The sequence below is a fragment of the Helianthus annuus genome, chromosome 2, assembly GCF_002127325.2.
Source record: "Helianthus annuus cultivar XRQ/B chromosome 2, HanXRQr2.0-SUNRISE, whole genome shotgun sequence".
Classification (NCBI taxonomy): domain Eukaryota; kingdom Viridiplantae; phylum Streptophyta; class Magnoliopsida; order Asterales; family Asteraceae; genus Helianthus; species Helianthus annuus.
In genome coordinates, this window is record NC_035434.2 from 106,085,129 (window position 1) to 106,098,010 (window position 12,882).

Below are 12,882 nucleotides of genomic sequence, written 5' to 3' on the forward strand. Positions count from 1 at the left end.
TATTGCGTATAAACGGGAGTGTTAATGGATTTACATGATAATGGTCACCAATAAAATCGTTCAAGTCGCAAAAATATTAAAAATATATGTATGGACTCATATATATATATATATATATATATATATATATATATATATATATATTAACGTGCCAACATAATAAAAAACGAGAACTTTTCGAGAAAATCTCAAAGTTATGTGACAATTCAAAGAAACGGAGAAACTTAGGATTTTTGTGATATATATTGATTTAAAAATCGTTCCTACATATAATAGGACGTGTAGAAATCAATCTCTGAGATTGCGCTATTTAAAAATAAGCACCCAAAGGTGAGTGTCACTAAACCCCTCTTTTTACTGCTTTGTATATGTTTTGGAGGTAGAACACGCCAAAAAAGGTTTAATAATGTTTTTGGATTAAAAGATACCTGTTAATATAAATTATATATTTTCGTTGAAAATATATGGAGTTTGATAAATTATACGTTTCGAGATAAAACGTTTTTGTTGAATCGTCGTATGACCCGAATGAGTCGATCAAAAGAGTTTTTAATCCATATCAAAGGCGGAATCAACGATACGAACTTGATTACAGCTTGATTCTCCCTAATTATCTTCTTTTTATTGATTTCAAAGCTTTACAGATTAGTTGATAAACTAGCAGGACCTCGGCTCTGAAATGTTGATCGTTACAAATGATGAACCAGGCTCCACTATATATAGAAGTCTCATTTCGTACGAAACAGGCAAAGTCCATTTCGTGCGAAATGAGTTTTTCTCATTTCGTGAGAAATGGCTTTAGCCATTTCGTGCGAAATGACCTTTACACATACAAAACCTAATTTTCCGTCATCTGAGCACTGGTTTATCCTATCTAGATACAAGACGTGATAAAGACGAAGTTAACAGACATTAATGCACCAACAGGTTTTGATGAATATATGTTTGGAGGAAAAACAATTGTATGGTTGGAACGAATTTGCTTGATCTCAAGAGAGTAAGTAATCGCATAGGCTTACATTTCGGTGGGGATTTCAGGGGATTTGTACACCATCGTACATTAAATTTTTCATATTAGTAGGATATATATATTGTACGTGAGGCAGACATCATATATGGTCTCAATATGGACCCTGCGCCAATGATGTCGTTTAATCGATTAGGTATTGTACGCGATGAATTGTTGGTAGATCTATCGGGTTAACAACCCCGTCGTGACCGGTCGCCCCGCGCCAAGTCAAACGGCGAATTTAAATTCTGGTTATTGTCTAGCATTGATTATCCCTGCATGGTAAATATATAGTTCGTATTGTCTAGCTAACATACGAGTCTTAACCTTTGCACTATCACATTTGACGAAACATTGGACCCCCATTACAAACCCGAACTCGACGAAACAGTGGTGTTTCGTCATCACCTCTACTCGACGAAACTTAGGAAGTTTCGTCGCCCCGCTCATGTTTCGTCGTCGCCGAGATGGGCTTATGGCCCAAGCAAGGCCCAGTCATGATTCTTATATATTTACGTATTATACACAGAGTTTTATTTAGCGAACCCTAGTATCTCCTTCTCCTGTCTAATACTGACGGCAACCTTACACCCACACAAAGCTTTCCCCTCTCACCGATTCAAGTACTGCCATTCCTTTTCGATTCTCCGGTGAGTGCGACTTTGATATGTATTGCTTGTCTAGGTTATATATAAACTGATGATTGCTTGTTGACAATGTCGAGCATGACTATGTATAGTTTTAATGAAACTGTTGGAATATCTTGTTGATGTTATAGATATAGTAATCATCTAGGGTGTATGTTAAAAACAATAATCTAGTCGCATATGAAATAACCTGATATGGAATTCTGAAACTTGATAGTATTAGTGACGATCTTGTTGAACGTTGATACTGAAGGAGACCCATTGTTAGGGGACGATTCCTGTTTTAACGATAATTATGTGTTCATGATCAAATGATAATCAGAATTATGGGGAATGTAATTGATGACTGGAATGATTGAGTAATGATTGCAAATGATTGGTTGTCAAGACTTGGGTTTAGAAACACGAAAAGGTAGGGGAACACGAAAACTGTAAAGCCATCGACGAAACACCTTGGTGTTTCGCCACTCACACCTCGATGAAAGACCCTGATGTTTCGTTATCTATACAACGACGAAACACCTATGTGTTTCGTCAAAAGGGATCCTCGACGAAACCAGGCCTTTTGCCGGCTGCAAAAACAAATGGAACAGTGAACTAGTTTGACTTTGTTGATGAAAGATATGTTAATGAAATCATGTTACATGCTGTTAATGATGATTAAGTATAACCAAGGAGATATGAGTTGGTCTTTTCTTGCGTATAGCACACTTAACTGTTAAGCCCTGTTACGAAACATGCGTACGAATTGTGGGATTATATGAGTTGTATAACTGCTATGGTAGCTTGTGTGCACATTATGACTATACGTGAATGTAAACTGATTACGAGTGCTTGAATACCATAGGGTGAGACTGTTTAAGTGTGAACAAGTAACAAATCATACCGAGCAAACCAAGGTGAGTGAGCCCTTTTCCAAGCATGCGTAATGTTGGGTATTAGGTTTGACTGGAATGTTAAACCTCGGTTGTTGGTTAATACACGTATATCTATCAATCAAGTCCCTCCTACCGATCATTGCTTGTAGGGCAACGGGGTATTAGTTAGTAGCGCTACTTAGGTTTGGCACCCTCACACCGCACCGAGGAGGTCGGGGGTGAACTAATGACCCCCATCTTGACCATTGCTTTGATAGAGGCAATGGGGTTTAGGGCAAATAATCTGGAGCCATCGGCGGTAAGCGTGATGAATCTGTGAAACGTTTTAATCTGGTAACTGGTAACTAAACACATTAACAAACTTTGAACTCACCAGCGTCGTCTAACACACTTGTCTGCATGCTTGCAGGTCGCTAGATTCTTGGACATGGGACTTGCTATCTGGGAGTGCTGGAGTGGTCATGGGTCACAACTCTTGGATATTTATTCTTGGTTTAGTACATTTTTTTGAAATACATGAACAATGAATAATCTTATGCTTCCACTGAATGTTTAATTTGGTTTAACGTATGACTTGGATTTATATTATGAAATGAATCGGATGTTTTATTTAAATATTTTATACTAGTTCAATGTGATTGGTGGCTTGGATCCTGGTACGTCACACGTCCCATGGTGTTTCCACATGTGTCATTTTGGGGGTGTGACAGTTTGGTACCAGAGCCACCGGTTATAGTGAACTAGGTTTTAAAACGTTTTATAAAACCAGACTATACCCGAACAACTTCGAAAATCGACCATGACACTCAGCTCCAGATTGCAGGGTTCGTTTTCTGTTTACTTTATACATTACTTGCTTAGTAGTTACACACACACATGACTTGCATGAAACAACATATTTGATACCTTGATGTGATTACCTGTGCTGCATGTCTTAGTGAAGCTAGATAGTGTGGCACTACTCTTCGACTTTTGTGATTATTGATCCTGTCATGCTTTTCGTTTTGTTATTTGAATGTGGGGGAAACTTTTAACGCAAGTTAAGAGGCACTGAGATGAGCATGCAAATTGCCTTATTATTATGGGTGCACACATAATAATAACGTGAGGTGCATGTAAGTCCTAGTGAGGCTTAACGAGTGTGAGAAGGGTTCTGCCCTATTGTTTGGTGTAAACTATGTAGTTTGATGATGTCAACGTGATATTTGACTCCTGCCATATCTCGATCCTTACATTTGTTCCCTCTCCTTATATAGAATCATGAGTGGACGAGGCCATGGACGTGGACACATTGCTATGACTCAGGCTGAGTTGACAAATTTTATCAACACCCGTGTGGCTGAGGCATTAGCAGCCTACCAAGCTGGTATGATATGTGCCAAAACTTCTTTATTCTTGTGTCGCATACACAACTCTTACCCTTGTGTTGTATTTCCTTTCGTCCATTAGGTCAACCAGCGAATCAGAATCAAAACAATCCGCCTGCTTGCATGTTTAAGACATTTATGGATTGTAAGCCACAAACCTTCAGTGGGACTGAAGGGGTTGTGGGGCTACTTCGATGGTTCAAGAAAGCTGAGTCAGTGTTCGCTATGTGTAATTGTCCCTGGGGGACCATGTGAAGTATGCTACAAGCACTTTGGAGGATGGTGCCTTAACTTGGTAGAATGCCCAAGTGCAGATGTTGGGCATCGAGATGGCTAATGCAACGACTTGGGATGATTTGAAGGAATTAATGCAGGAAGAGTATTGTCCTCGTGACGAGATTCAGAAGCTCGAGAACGAGTACTACGATTTGAAGATGGAAGGATCTAAGATCGAGGCTTTCACAAAACGATCTCATGAACTAGCAATTTTGTGCCCTAACCTGTCTCGACCTCCACATCGACGAATTGAGTTGTATCTCAAGGGCCTAGCACTAGATGTAAAGGGGTATGTCACTGCTACAAACCTTAACAATCTGCCCCAGATCATCCGTTTGGCACATAAGATTACTGACCAAGAGGTCGAACGTGGTTCACTGCCGCCATGTGTTTCTGCTACTAGCTCTGCTGCTACAGCTACCACACCCGCTAGTGATAACAAGCGTAAATGGAATGATACCGATAAGGAAACCAGTGCGAGTCAATCATAGAAGAGGCCTGACAACAACAATAACCGTAGTTTCAGTCAGTCGTCCTCAGTTAACCGAGGCCACGGCAGCAATCAGAGTCAAGGCTCCTATGTTGGTAGGAAGCCAAAGTGCAACAAGTGTGGGTATCATCATCATGGAGCATGTGTTCGGGCCTGCCACAGGTGTGACAGGGTAGGCCATATGGCAAAGGATTGTAGAGCTCCGCACCCAAAGCAGCAGCAGCAAAACCAACAACAGAATCAGCAGCAGCAAAGGCAACAGTCCCATCAGAACCAAGGCTTTAAAAAGGGGTGTTACCAATGTGGGGATGAGGTTCATATTAAACGGGATTGCCCTCAGCTGAACCAGAATGCCAACGATAACAACAACCGTCAGAACAACAAGAACAATGCTGGGAACAATAATAATGGCAACAGTGGGGGCAATGAGCTCGTGGGAGGGTATTTACTATTGGTGTAGGGGATGCTAGGAACGACGGCAATGTCGTGACCGGTACGTTTTCTGTGAACAATCTTATTGCTTCTGTGTTATTTGATTCCGGTGCCAATTAGAGTTCTATGTCCCTAGAGTTTGATCAACGATTAGGGTTAGCCCCAACACCTTTAGAAGTTAAGCATGTAGTAGAACTAGCTGATGGCAAAATGATTGAAGCTTCGCATGTCCTGTTTAGGTGTAAACTAGATCTTGTGGGTCAAGTGTTTGATATTGATATCCTTCTTATTACCCTCGGTAGTTTTGACGTAGTGGTTGGTATGGATTGGTTGTTTAAACATCAAGCTGAGATTCTATGCAAAGAGAAGATTGTACGTATTCCTATTCCCAATGGAGAATCTCTATCAGTTCAAGGGCATCGCAGTTGTGCGATGGTTGGTATTATCTCAGCTATGCAAGCGCAAAAGTGTCTACAAAAGGGGTATACTGCTATTCTAGCTCTTGTCACTGATCCTCAGCCTGAAGAGTGAAAGATCGAGGATCTGCCAGTTATACGTGAATTCGCCGATGTGTTTCCTGAGGAACTTCCTGGTTTACCTCCTCACCGCCAAGTGGAATTTCAGATTGACCTTGCGCCAGGAGCGGCCCCAATTGCTCGTGCTCCTTATCGTTTTGCACCTGGAGAGTTGCAGGAGCTATCTAATCAACTGCAAGAGTTATTGGACAAAGGTTTTATTCGACCCAGTTCTTCGCCTTGGGGAGCCCCAGTTTTGTTTGTGAAGAAGAAGGACGGGTCCTTTCGTTTGTGTATTGATTATCGGGAGCTCAACAAGGTGACTATCAAGAACCGCTACCCGTTGCCACGCATCAACGACTTGTTTGACCAGTTGCAGGGGTCAAGTTTTACTCGAAGATCGACTTAAGATCGGGTTATCATCAGATGAGGGTCCAAGAGGAGGACGTTCCTAAAACGGATTTTCGAACGCGGTAGGGGCATTATGAGTTTCTAGTTATGCCGTTTGGGTTGACGAACGCGCCAGCAGTCTTTATGGACCTCATAAACCATGTATGCAAACCGTATCTCGACGACTTCGTTATCGTGTTTATCGATGACATACTGATCTATTCAAAGAGCAAGGAAGATCACGAGCGGCACCTACATCTCATTTTAGAACTTCTGAGGAAGGGGCAGCTCTACGCGAAATTTTCTAAGTGTGACTTCTGGATTCGAGAGGTACACTTCCTTGGACACATAGTGAATGAATCAGGAATACACGTGGATCCTACTAAGGTTGAGGCTATCAAGAGTTGGGCGGCACCAAAGAATCCTTTGGAGGTGCGGCAATATCTTGGTCTCGCTGGGTATTATCGAAGATTTATCAAGGATTTCTCGAAGATCGCTCAACCTCTTACCTCGTTAACACAGAAAGGTGTTGTGTATTCTTGGGGAATGAAGCAAGAGGATGCTTTCCAACTTTTGAAACAGAAACTTTGCAGTGCACTGATCTTGTCTCTACCTGAAGGTACCGAGGATTTTGTGGTTTACTGTGATGCTTCTATTCAGGGTCTTGGTTGCGTGCTGATGCAACGCAACAACGTGATCGCTTATGCTTCTCGACAACTGACAGTTCATGAGAGGAATTATACGACACACAACATAGAGTTGGGAGCCGTGGTGTTTGCGCTCAAAATCTGGAGGCATTACCTGTACGGTACTAAATGCACTATTTATACCAACCACAGGAGCCTTCGGCATATTTTCGACTAGAAGGATTTGAATATCCGACAGCGTCGCCGGGTAGAACTTTTAAATGAGTATGACTGTGCAATCAAGTACCATCCGGGTAAGGCTAACGTTGTAGCCGATGCTCTCAGTCGAAAGGAATCGAAACCCAAACGTGTTCGCGCTTTGCAGCTCACCATTCATTCTAACCTACCTGACCAGATTCGTTCTGCAAACTGAAGCGTTGAAAGAGGAAAACATTGAAGCAGAGTACTTAAGGGGCATGGAGAAACGACTCGAGAAGAGATCTGATGGCATTTACTATTTCATGGAGCGTATATGGATTCCCTTGTTTGGTAACCTTAGAGAACTTGTGATGGATGAAGCGCACAAGTCTCGATACTCTGTTCACCCGGGCTCGGATAAGATGTATCAGGATCTCAGAGTCATGTATTGGTGGCCGAAGATGAAAGCTCACATCGCAACCTATGTGAGTAAGTGTTTGACCTATTCGAAAGTTAAAGTGGAGTATCAGAAACCATCTGGATTGCTGCAACAACCAGAAATAACCATGTGGAAGTGGGAGCAAATCACAATGGATTTCGTCACAGGTTTGCCGAGAACTCAAAACGGAAACGATACCATCTGGGTGATCGCCGATCGTCTCACGAAATTAGCACACTTTCTGGCAATCAAGGAAACAGATAAGTTCTCACAACTAGTTGTTGTCTATCTTAAGGAAGTGGTTTCTAGGCACGGGGTGCCGACATCTATTATTTCTGACCATGACCCGCGTTTCATCTCAGATTTGTGGCAGTCGATGCACAAATCATTCGGCTCACGTCTCGATATGAGCACTGCTTATCACCCGCAGACGGATGGTCAAAGTGAGCGAACCATCCAGACACTTAGGATATGTTATGAGCATGCGTGATTGATTTTGGCAAGGGTTGGGAGAAACACTTGCCACTGGTACAGTTTTCTTACAACAACAGCTACCATACCAGCATTCAAGCAGCTCCATTCGAAGCATTGTACGGACGGAAATGTCGTTCACCTCTCTGTTGGGCTGAGGTGGGTGACAGCCAGGTTACAGGCCCGGAACTTGTACTTGAAACCTCAGAGAAAATTGTCCAGATTAGGAATCGTATGGTGGCAGCGTGTGATCATCAGAAAAGCTACACCGATAAGCGTAGAAAACCGTTGGAGTTCGCAGTTAATGATCGTGTTATGTTGAAGGTCTCACCCTGGAAGGGTGTGGCGTGTTTTGGAAAACGCGGCAAGCTAAACCCTCGTTATGTAGTGCCATTCAAAATTCTGGAACGGATTAGTAAAGTGGCCTAGAAATTAGAGTTACCTGCTGAGTTGGGTAACGTCCATGATGTGTTCCATGTGTCGCAATTAAAGAAGTGTTTGTCTGACGAAACACTGGTGGTACCGTTTCAAGAGCTGAAGATTGATGACAAGTTGCAGTTTGTCGAAGAACCAATAGAAATTATGGACCGGGAGGTCAAGATCCGTAAGCATAGCCGAATTTCGATCGTGAGGGTTCGTTGGAACTCAAGACGCGGACCGGGGTTCACATGGGAACGCGAGGATCAATTGAAGCTCAAGTACCCACATTTATTCCCAGATGACAAGTCCAAGTCTGGCAAATATAAGTCTGGCACAACTAGTGAATTTTGGGGCGAAATTCCCCTTCAAGTTGGGGATGGTGTGGCACCTAGGGAAAATCCACAGTCATCTTGATTTCAGGACGAAATTTCCTTCAAGTTGGGGATGATGTGACAACCCGACTTTCCAAGGTCTTTCCTCGACACGTTACTTGTTTTCACAACTATGTTTAATAATTCGTTGCGTTGTAACGGATGTGTGTTTGTTATATGATCATTTTGTTATTATCATTTGATTTTATGATTATTGAATAGGATTAGGACCTTGCAAACTCATTAACTGTTTGACAAACTTAACCTTTGCACTATCACATTTGACGAAACATTGGACCCCCGTTACAAACCCGAACTCGATGAAACAGTGGTGTTTCGTCATCACCTCTACTCGACGAAACTTAGGAAGTTTCGTCGCCCCACTTATGTTTCGTCGTCGCTGAGATGGGCTTATGGCCCAAGCAAGGCCCAGTCATGATTCGTATATATTTACGTATTATATACGGAGTTTTATTTAGCGAACCCTAGTATCTGCTTCTCCTCTCTAATACTGACGGCAACCTTACACCCACACAAAGCTTTCCCCTCTCACAGATTCAAGTACAGTCATTCCTTTTCGATTCTCCGGTGAGTGCGACAACGCTTGCTTTGATATGTATTGCTTGTCTAGGTTATATATAAACTGCTGATTGCTTGTTGACAATGTCGAGCATGACTATGTATAGTTTTAATGAAACTGTTGGAATATCCTGTTGATGTTATAGATATAGTAATCATCTAGGGTGTATGTTAAAAACAAAAATCTAGTCGCACATGAAATAACCTGATATGGAATTCTGAAACTTGATAGTATTAGTGACGATCTTGTTGAATGTTGATACTCAAGGAGACCCATTGTTAGGGGACGATTACTGTAGGATAGATGAATCGTCCAAAATGAGTCGGTCTGAGTCAAATCTGAGTCTCTGGAAAGGCGGAATCAGACTAGAAAACGTCAATCAATGTTAGAATAGGAGTAGAAGAGTAGAAAGTCACTTTAAACATGTTTTCCATTGATTATAAACGTTCAGGTACAGAGAGAATTTGTCAGCACTTCGTGGCAAGATTCTCTGGAAAGTTACAAATGTAAAACTCAACACACCTATATATAGGCCTGCCAGTTCGCACGGAGTAACACATCCACATCGCACGAACTGGATAACTTCCAGTTCGTGTGACCTGACCTATACCTGTCAGTTCGTGCGAATTGGCCCATATACATACAAAACTTAAACTTTTAATCTATTACATGCAAACGACACGACATAGACTGATGACGTAGGCGATAGACATTATGCATCAACAAACTCCCCTTTGGATATTGCCGCAGTCTTCAATCAGCTTGTCTTCAAAACTTTCTACATAAAGACTTAAACTTCTCCTCATGACGCTTTGGCTTTTTCAGCAACGCTTTCCTGAGCTTTTCATTCTCTTTAGCAGCTCTCTGCTCTTCTTCAGCTAGCCTTTGCACAACTGTAAATCTAGCAACTCTGTCTTTCTCTTCACACTCTTTTCTTTCCTTCTCAGCTTTCAGAAACTCTTCCTTTTCAATCTTTCTCCACTTTGATAACCATATATTTTTAGAATATATTCCTTTCTGAAAACAAATTATAGCAACTTTCTGAAACTGCAAAGCTTGATCTTTATCTTCAGCTTTATACCCAATCTTGTTTACAAACAAACACTCGATATCCTTTGCATAACAGTTCACAATCCACATTGGATCATACAAATGAATGTATTTGCTTTCATTCCCAACTTTGTACACAATCACTGTTTCAGTTGTCATGCAGCTATACACCCAACATACAAACCCTTCGTGAAAATTTTGTTCCATCTTCGGCAATGGAATGTTCTTCAGAACTCTGGGCTTCTTTATCTTCAGAATTGTTTCTTCTTCTCAGCTTTCAGAAACTCTTCCTTTTCAATCTTTCTCCACTTTGATAACCACATATTTTCAGAATTTATACCTTTCTGAAAACATATCGTAGCAACTTTCTGATTCTTCATTTGCATCATCTTGAAGATAATCATCAATATTCTCTTCATTTGACGCTTCAGTCACTTTGATATCCGAAGTACCTTGATCATCATCATCATTACCATCGTCATCATCATCACTATGAACAGAATACACTTCATCTGCATCATCTTTCAGATTATCATCTTCATCTTCTTCATCATCGTCAATCTCACCAGAAACTGTAGTTATTGGACAAGGATCTAGAACTTTTGTCGGCTTCGTCAGAACAATTGCCCTTTCTGTTACTTGAGCAACACCTTCAACTGGAACACCTATACCTTTATCTTTCATTTCAGCTTCAATTTCAGCTTTTCGTCTTGCTCTTACTTCTTCAAGTTCTATCTCTTCAAATCTTTGTTCAATCGGCTTCCCAATCAAGTCTTCAATCACTTTCTTTATCATATAATCTTCATGTTCTTTCTTAGCGTTCTTGGCTTCTAACTCTTTGTTTTTCAACTTAAAGTACTCATTCTGCTCATCCCTTCGAGCCTTTTCTTCTTCCAATTCAGCTATACGAACTTTAAGAATATCTATGTCGGCTTGATCGGCTTCAACCTTTTTCAACAAAGATGAATTTTCAACTTCAACAGACTTGACACGTTTTTCTAACTTCTTTTTCTCACTTGACACCTCATCCACTTTCTTTTGCAGCTTTTTCACAAGATCGTTTACGAAACTAAAATCATCAAGCTTTTCAAGAGTTATCTCCTCTGGAATAGGTGGAAAATTTTCAAATCCAGATGATCCAGGAGTAGTTTGAACTGGTGGTTGTGGGATTGGTGGTGTTTGTTGAATGTGAGGTGAAGTTATTGGTGATTGAACATGAATAGGTGATGAAATAGGATGTTGTGGTGGTGATTGTAATGATTGTAAATGTTCTGGTGATGATTGTTCTTGTGGTGGTGATGGTGGTTGATTTTGTGGTGGTGGTGGTGGTGATGGTGGTTTATTTTGTGGTTCTGATGGCAGTTTAGTTTTCAGCCTGAATATTAGCTTTCGTGCTGCTGGAGTTGTGACACGTTTTCTTGAAGTAGATTTCTTTCGGCCTCCTAAAGATGGTGTTTGTACAACTTGAACATCCTCTGGTGGTACATGCATTTCATCATCATCATCCGTACTCCTTTTTCTCTTCTTTTGTTGCACTCTATCTCTTGGATCGTAGTTTTCTTTGATCCATTTATCAACTTCAGCATCAACATCATCTTCTGAACTAGATAAACTTTTCTCGTCATCATCAACAACTACTTTACCTGCTGATTTCCCAACTTCCAAAGTGTCATCAATATCTTTCATCAAATGTTCAGTTTCAGGAGATAGCTGATCTTGATCTTCTTCAGCATTAACTTCCGTTTCATCTTCTTCTGGTTCATCAACCAGCATTGTCTCAACAGCTTTCTTTTTGCATTTCTTTTGAGGTTAAGAAGACGATCCTTCTTCAGCTTGAGCTTTCGGTGTTCTCTTTCCACCTCTTTTCTTCTTTTCTTTTTCTTCCTTTGTATACCAATCATTTCGAGTTTCACAGAACTCTTCTAACTGTGTTAATTCATCAGTTGCACTCTTTTCTTTCATCTCTACATCATTCCTCCACTTTAAATAATTCACTGGATCTGGATCTTCATATTTCTCATCTTTGATGAATCCGAAAAACTCTGTTTTCTTCTTTGGTTCTGGCCAACTCTTGGTATACTTGGATAATCGGATTAACGTGTGACACTCGAGGTTTTTTCCGAACGATCACCTTGTAATATTTTGTGTATATATATATATTAGTAAATGAAAACGTGATTTTTACTTGATATGTGACGTATGTATGTATTATATATGTAAATATGAGAGCCGAAACCACGACCCGAGACCATGACTCGCAACCGGGCGGTTGCGAGTGGGTCACTCGGTTGCGAGTGGGCCTTTGGGCCGTAACCGGTTTGGGTCGAAACCCCCAAGCCCAACCCGAAACACCCTATGAATATATATCCCACCTCCTCCTCATTTCCTTCATTTGTTACACCAAACAAACACACACCTCTTCTATTTTCTCTCAACTAAAAACCCCAAGCCAACAACATCCAAACTCTTCCAAACTTTCGGTTCAAGCTCAAGGATCTCGGACAAGGAAACTCGGTCAAGACCAATTCGGACACTCCATCTTCTCGGTTCTCTTTTCTTTGTTTTCGGCTCCTCCTTTCATAACCGGTTAGTGTTATCTTTGTGTATCTTTTGTGTATAAGATTTATGTGGGTTAAATGAACTAGAAATATTATGCTTGGTTAGAAATACTATGCATGATTTTTAGGAAGATTGTGAAGTTTTGACTATGTGTGTTAAACCCT

The 12,882-nt window shown here is 41.0% G+C and overlaps 1 protein-coding gene across 1 annotated transcript; it reads right to left on the bottom strand.

Moving 5' to 3' along the window:
• Nucleotides 1–9,877: 9,877 nt before the first annotated feature.
• LOC110893695 (uncharacterized protein DDB_G0283697-like) lies at nucleotides 9,878–11,932 on the bottom strand. Its single transcript, XM_022140803.1, has 3 exons — nucleotides 11,572–11,932; nucleotides 10,500–11,262; nucleotides 9,878–10,322 (listed from the first exon to the last, which is right to left on the bottom strand). The coding sequence occupies exons 1-3, from the start codon at nucleotides 11,930–11,932 to the stop codon at nucleotides 9,878–9,880; spliced, it is 1,569 nt and encodes a 522-aa protein (XP_021996495.1).
• Nucleotides 11,933–12,882: the final 950 nt, after the last annotated feature.

What these genes read in the sequence shown, in the direction of transcription:
- LOC110893695 (XM_022140803.1), bottom strand. Translation starts at nt 11,932, where the DNA reads ATGCTGGTTGATGAACCAGAAGAAGATGAAACGGAAGTTAATGCTGAA. An exon ending in GAAATCTACTTCAAGAAAAC is followed by an intron (nt 11,263 to 11,571) that starts GTGTCACAACTC and finishes CACCTATTCCAG; the next exon opens with AGGAGATAACTCTTGAAAAG. An exon ending in TACGATATGTTTTCAGAAAG is followed by an intron (nt 10,323 to 10,499) that starts GTATAAATTCTG and finishes TTGGGTGTATAG; the next exon opens with CTGCATGACAACTGAAACAG.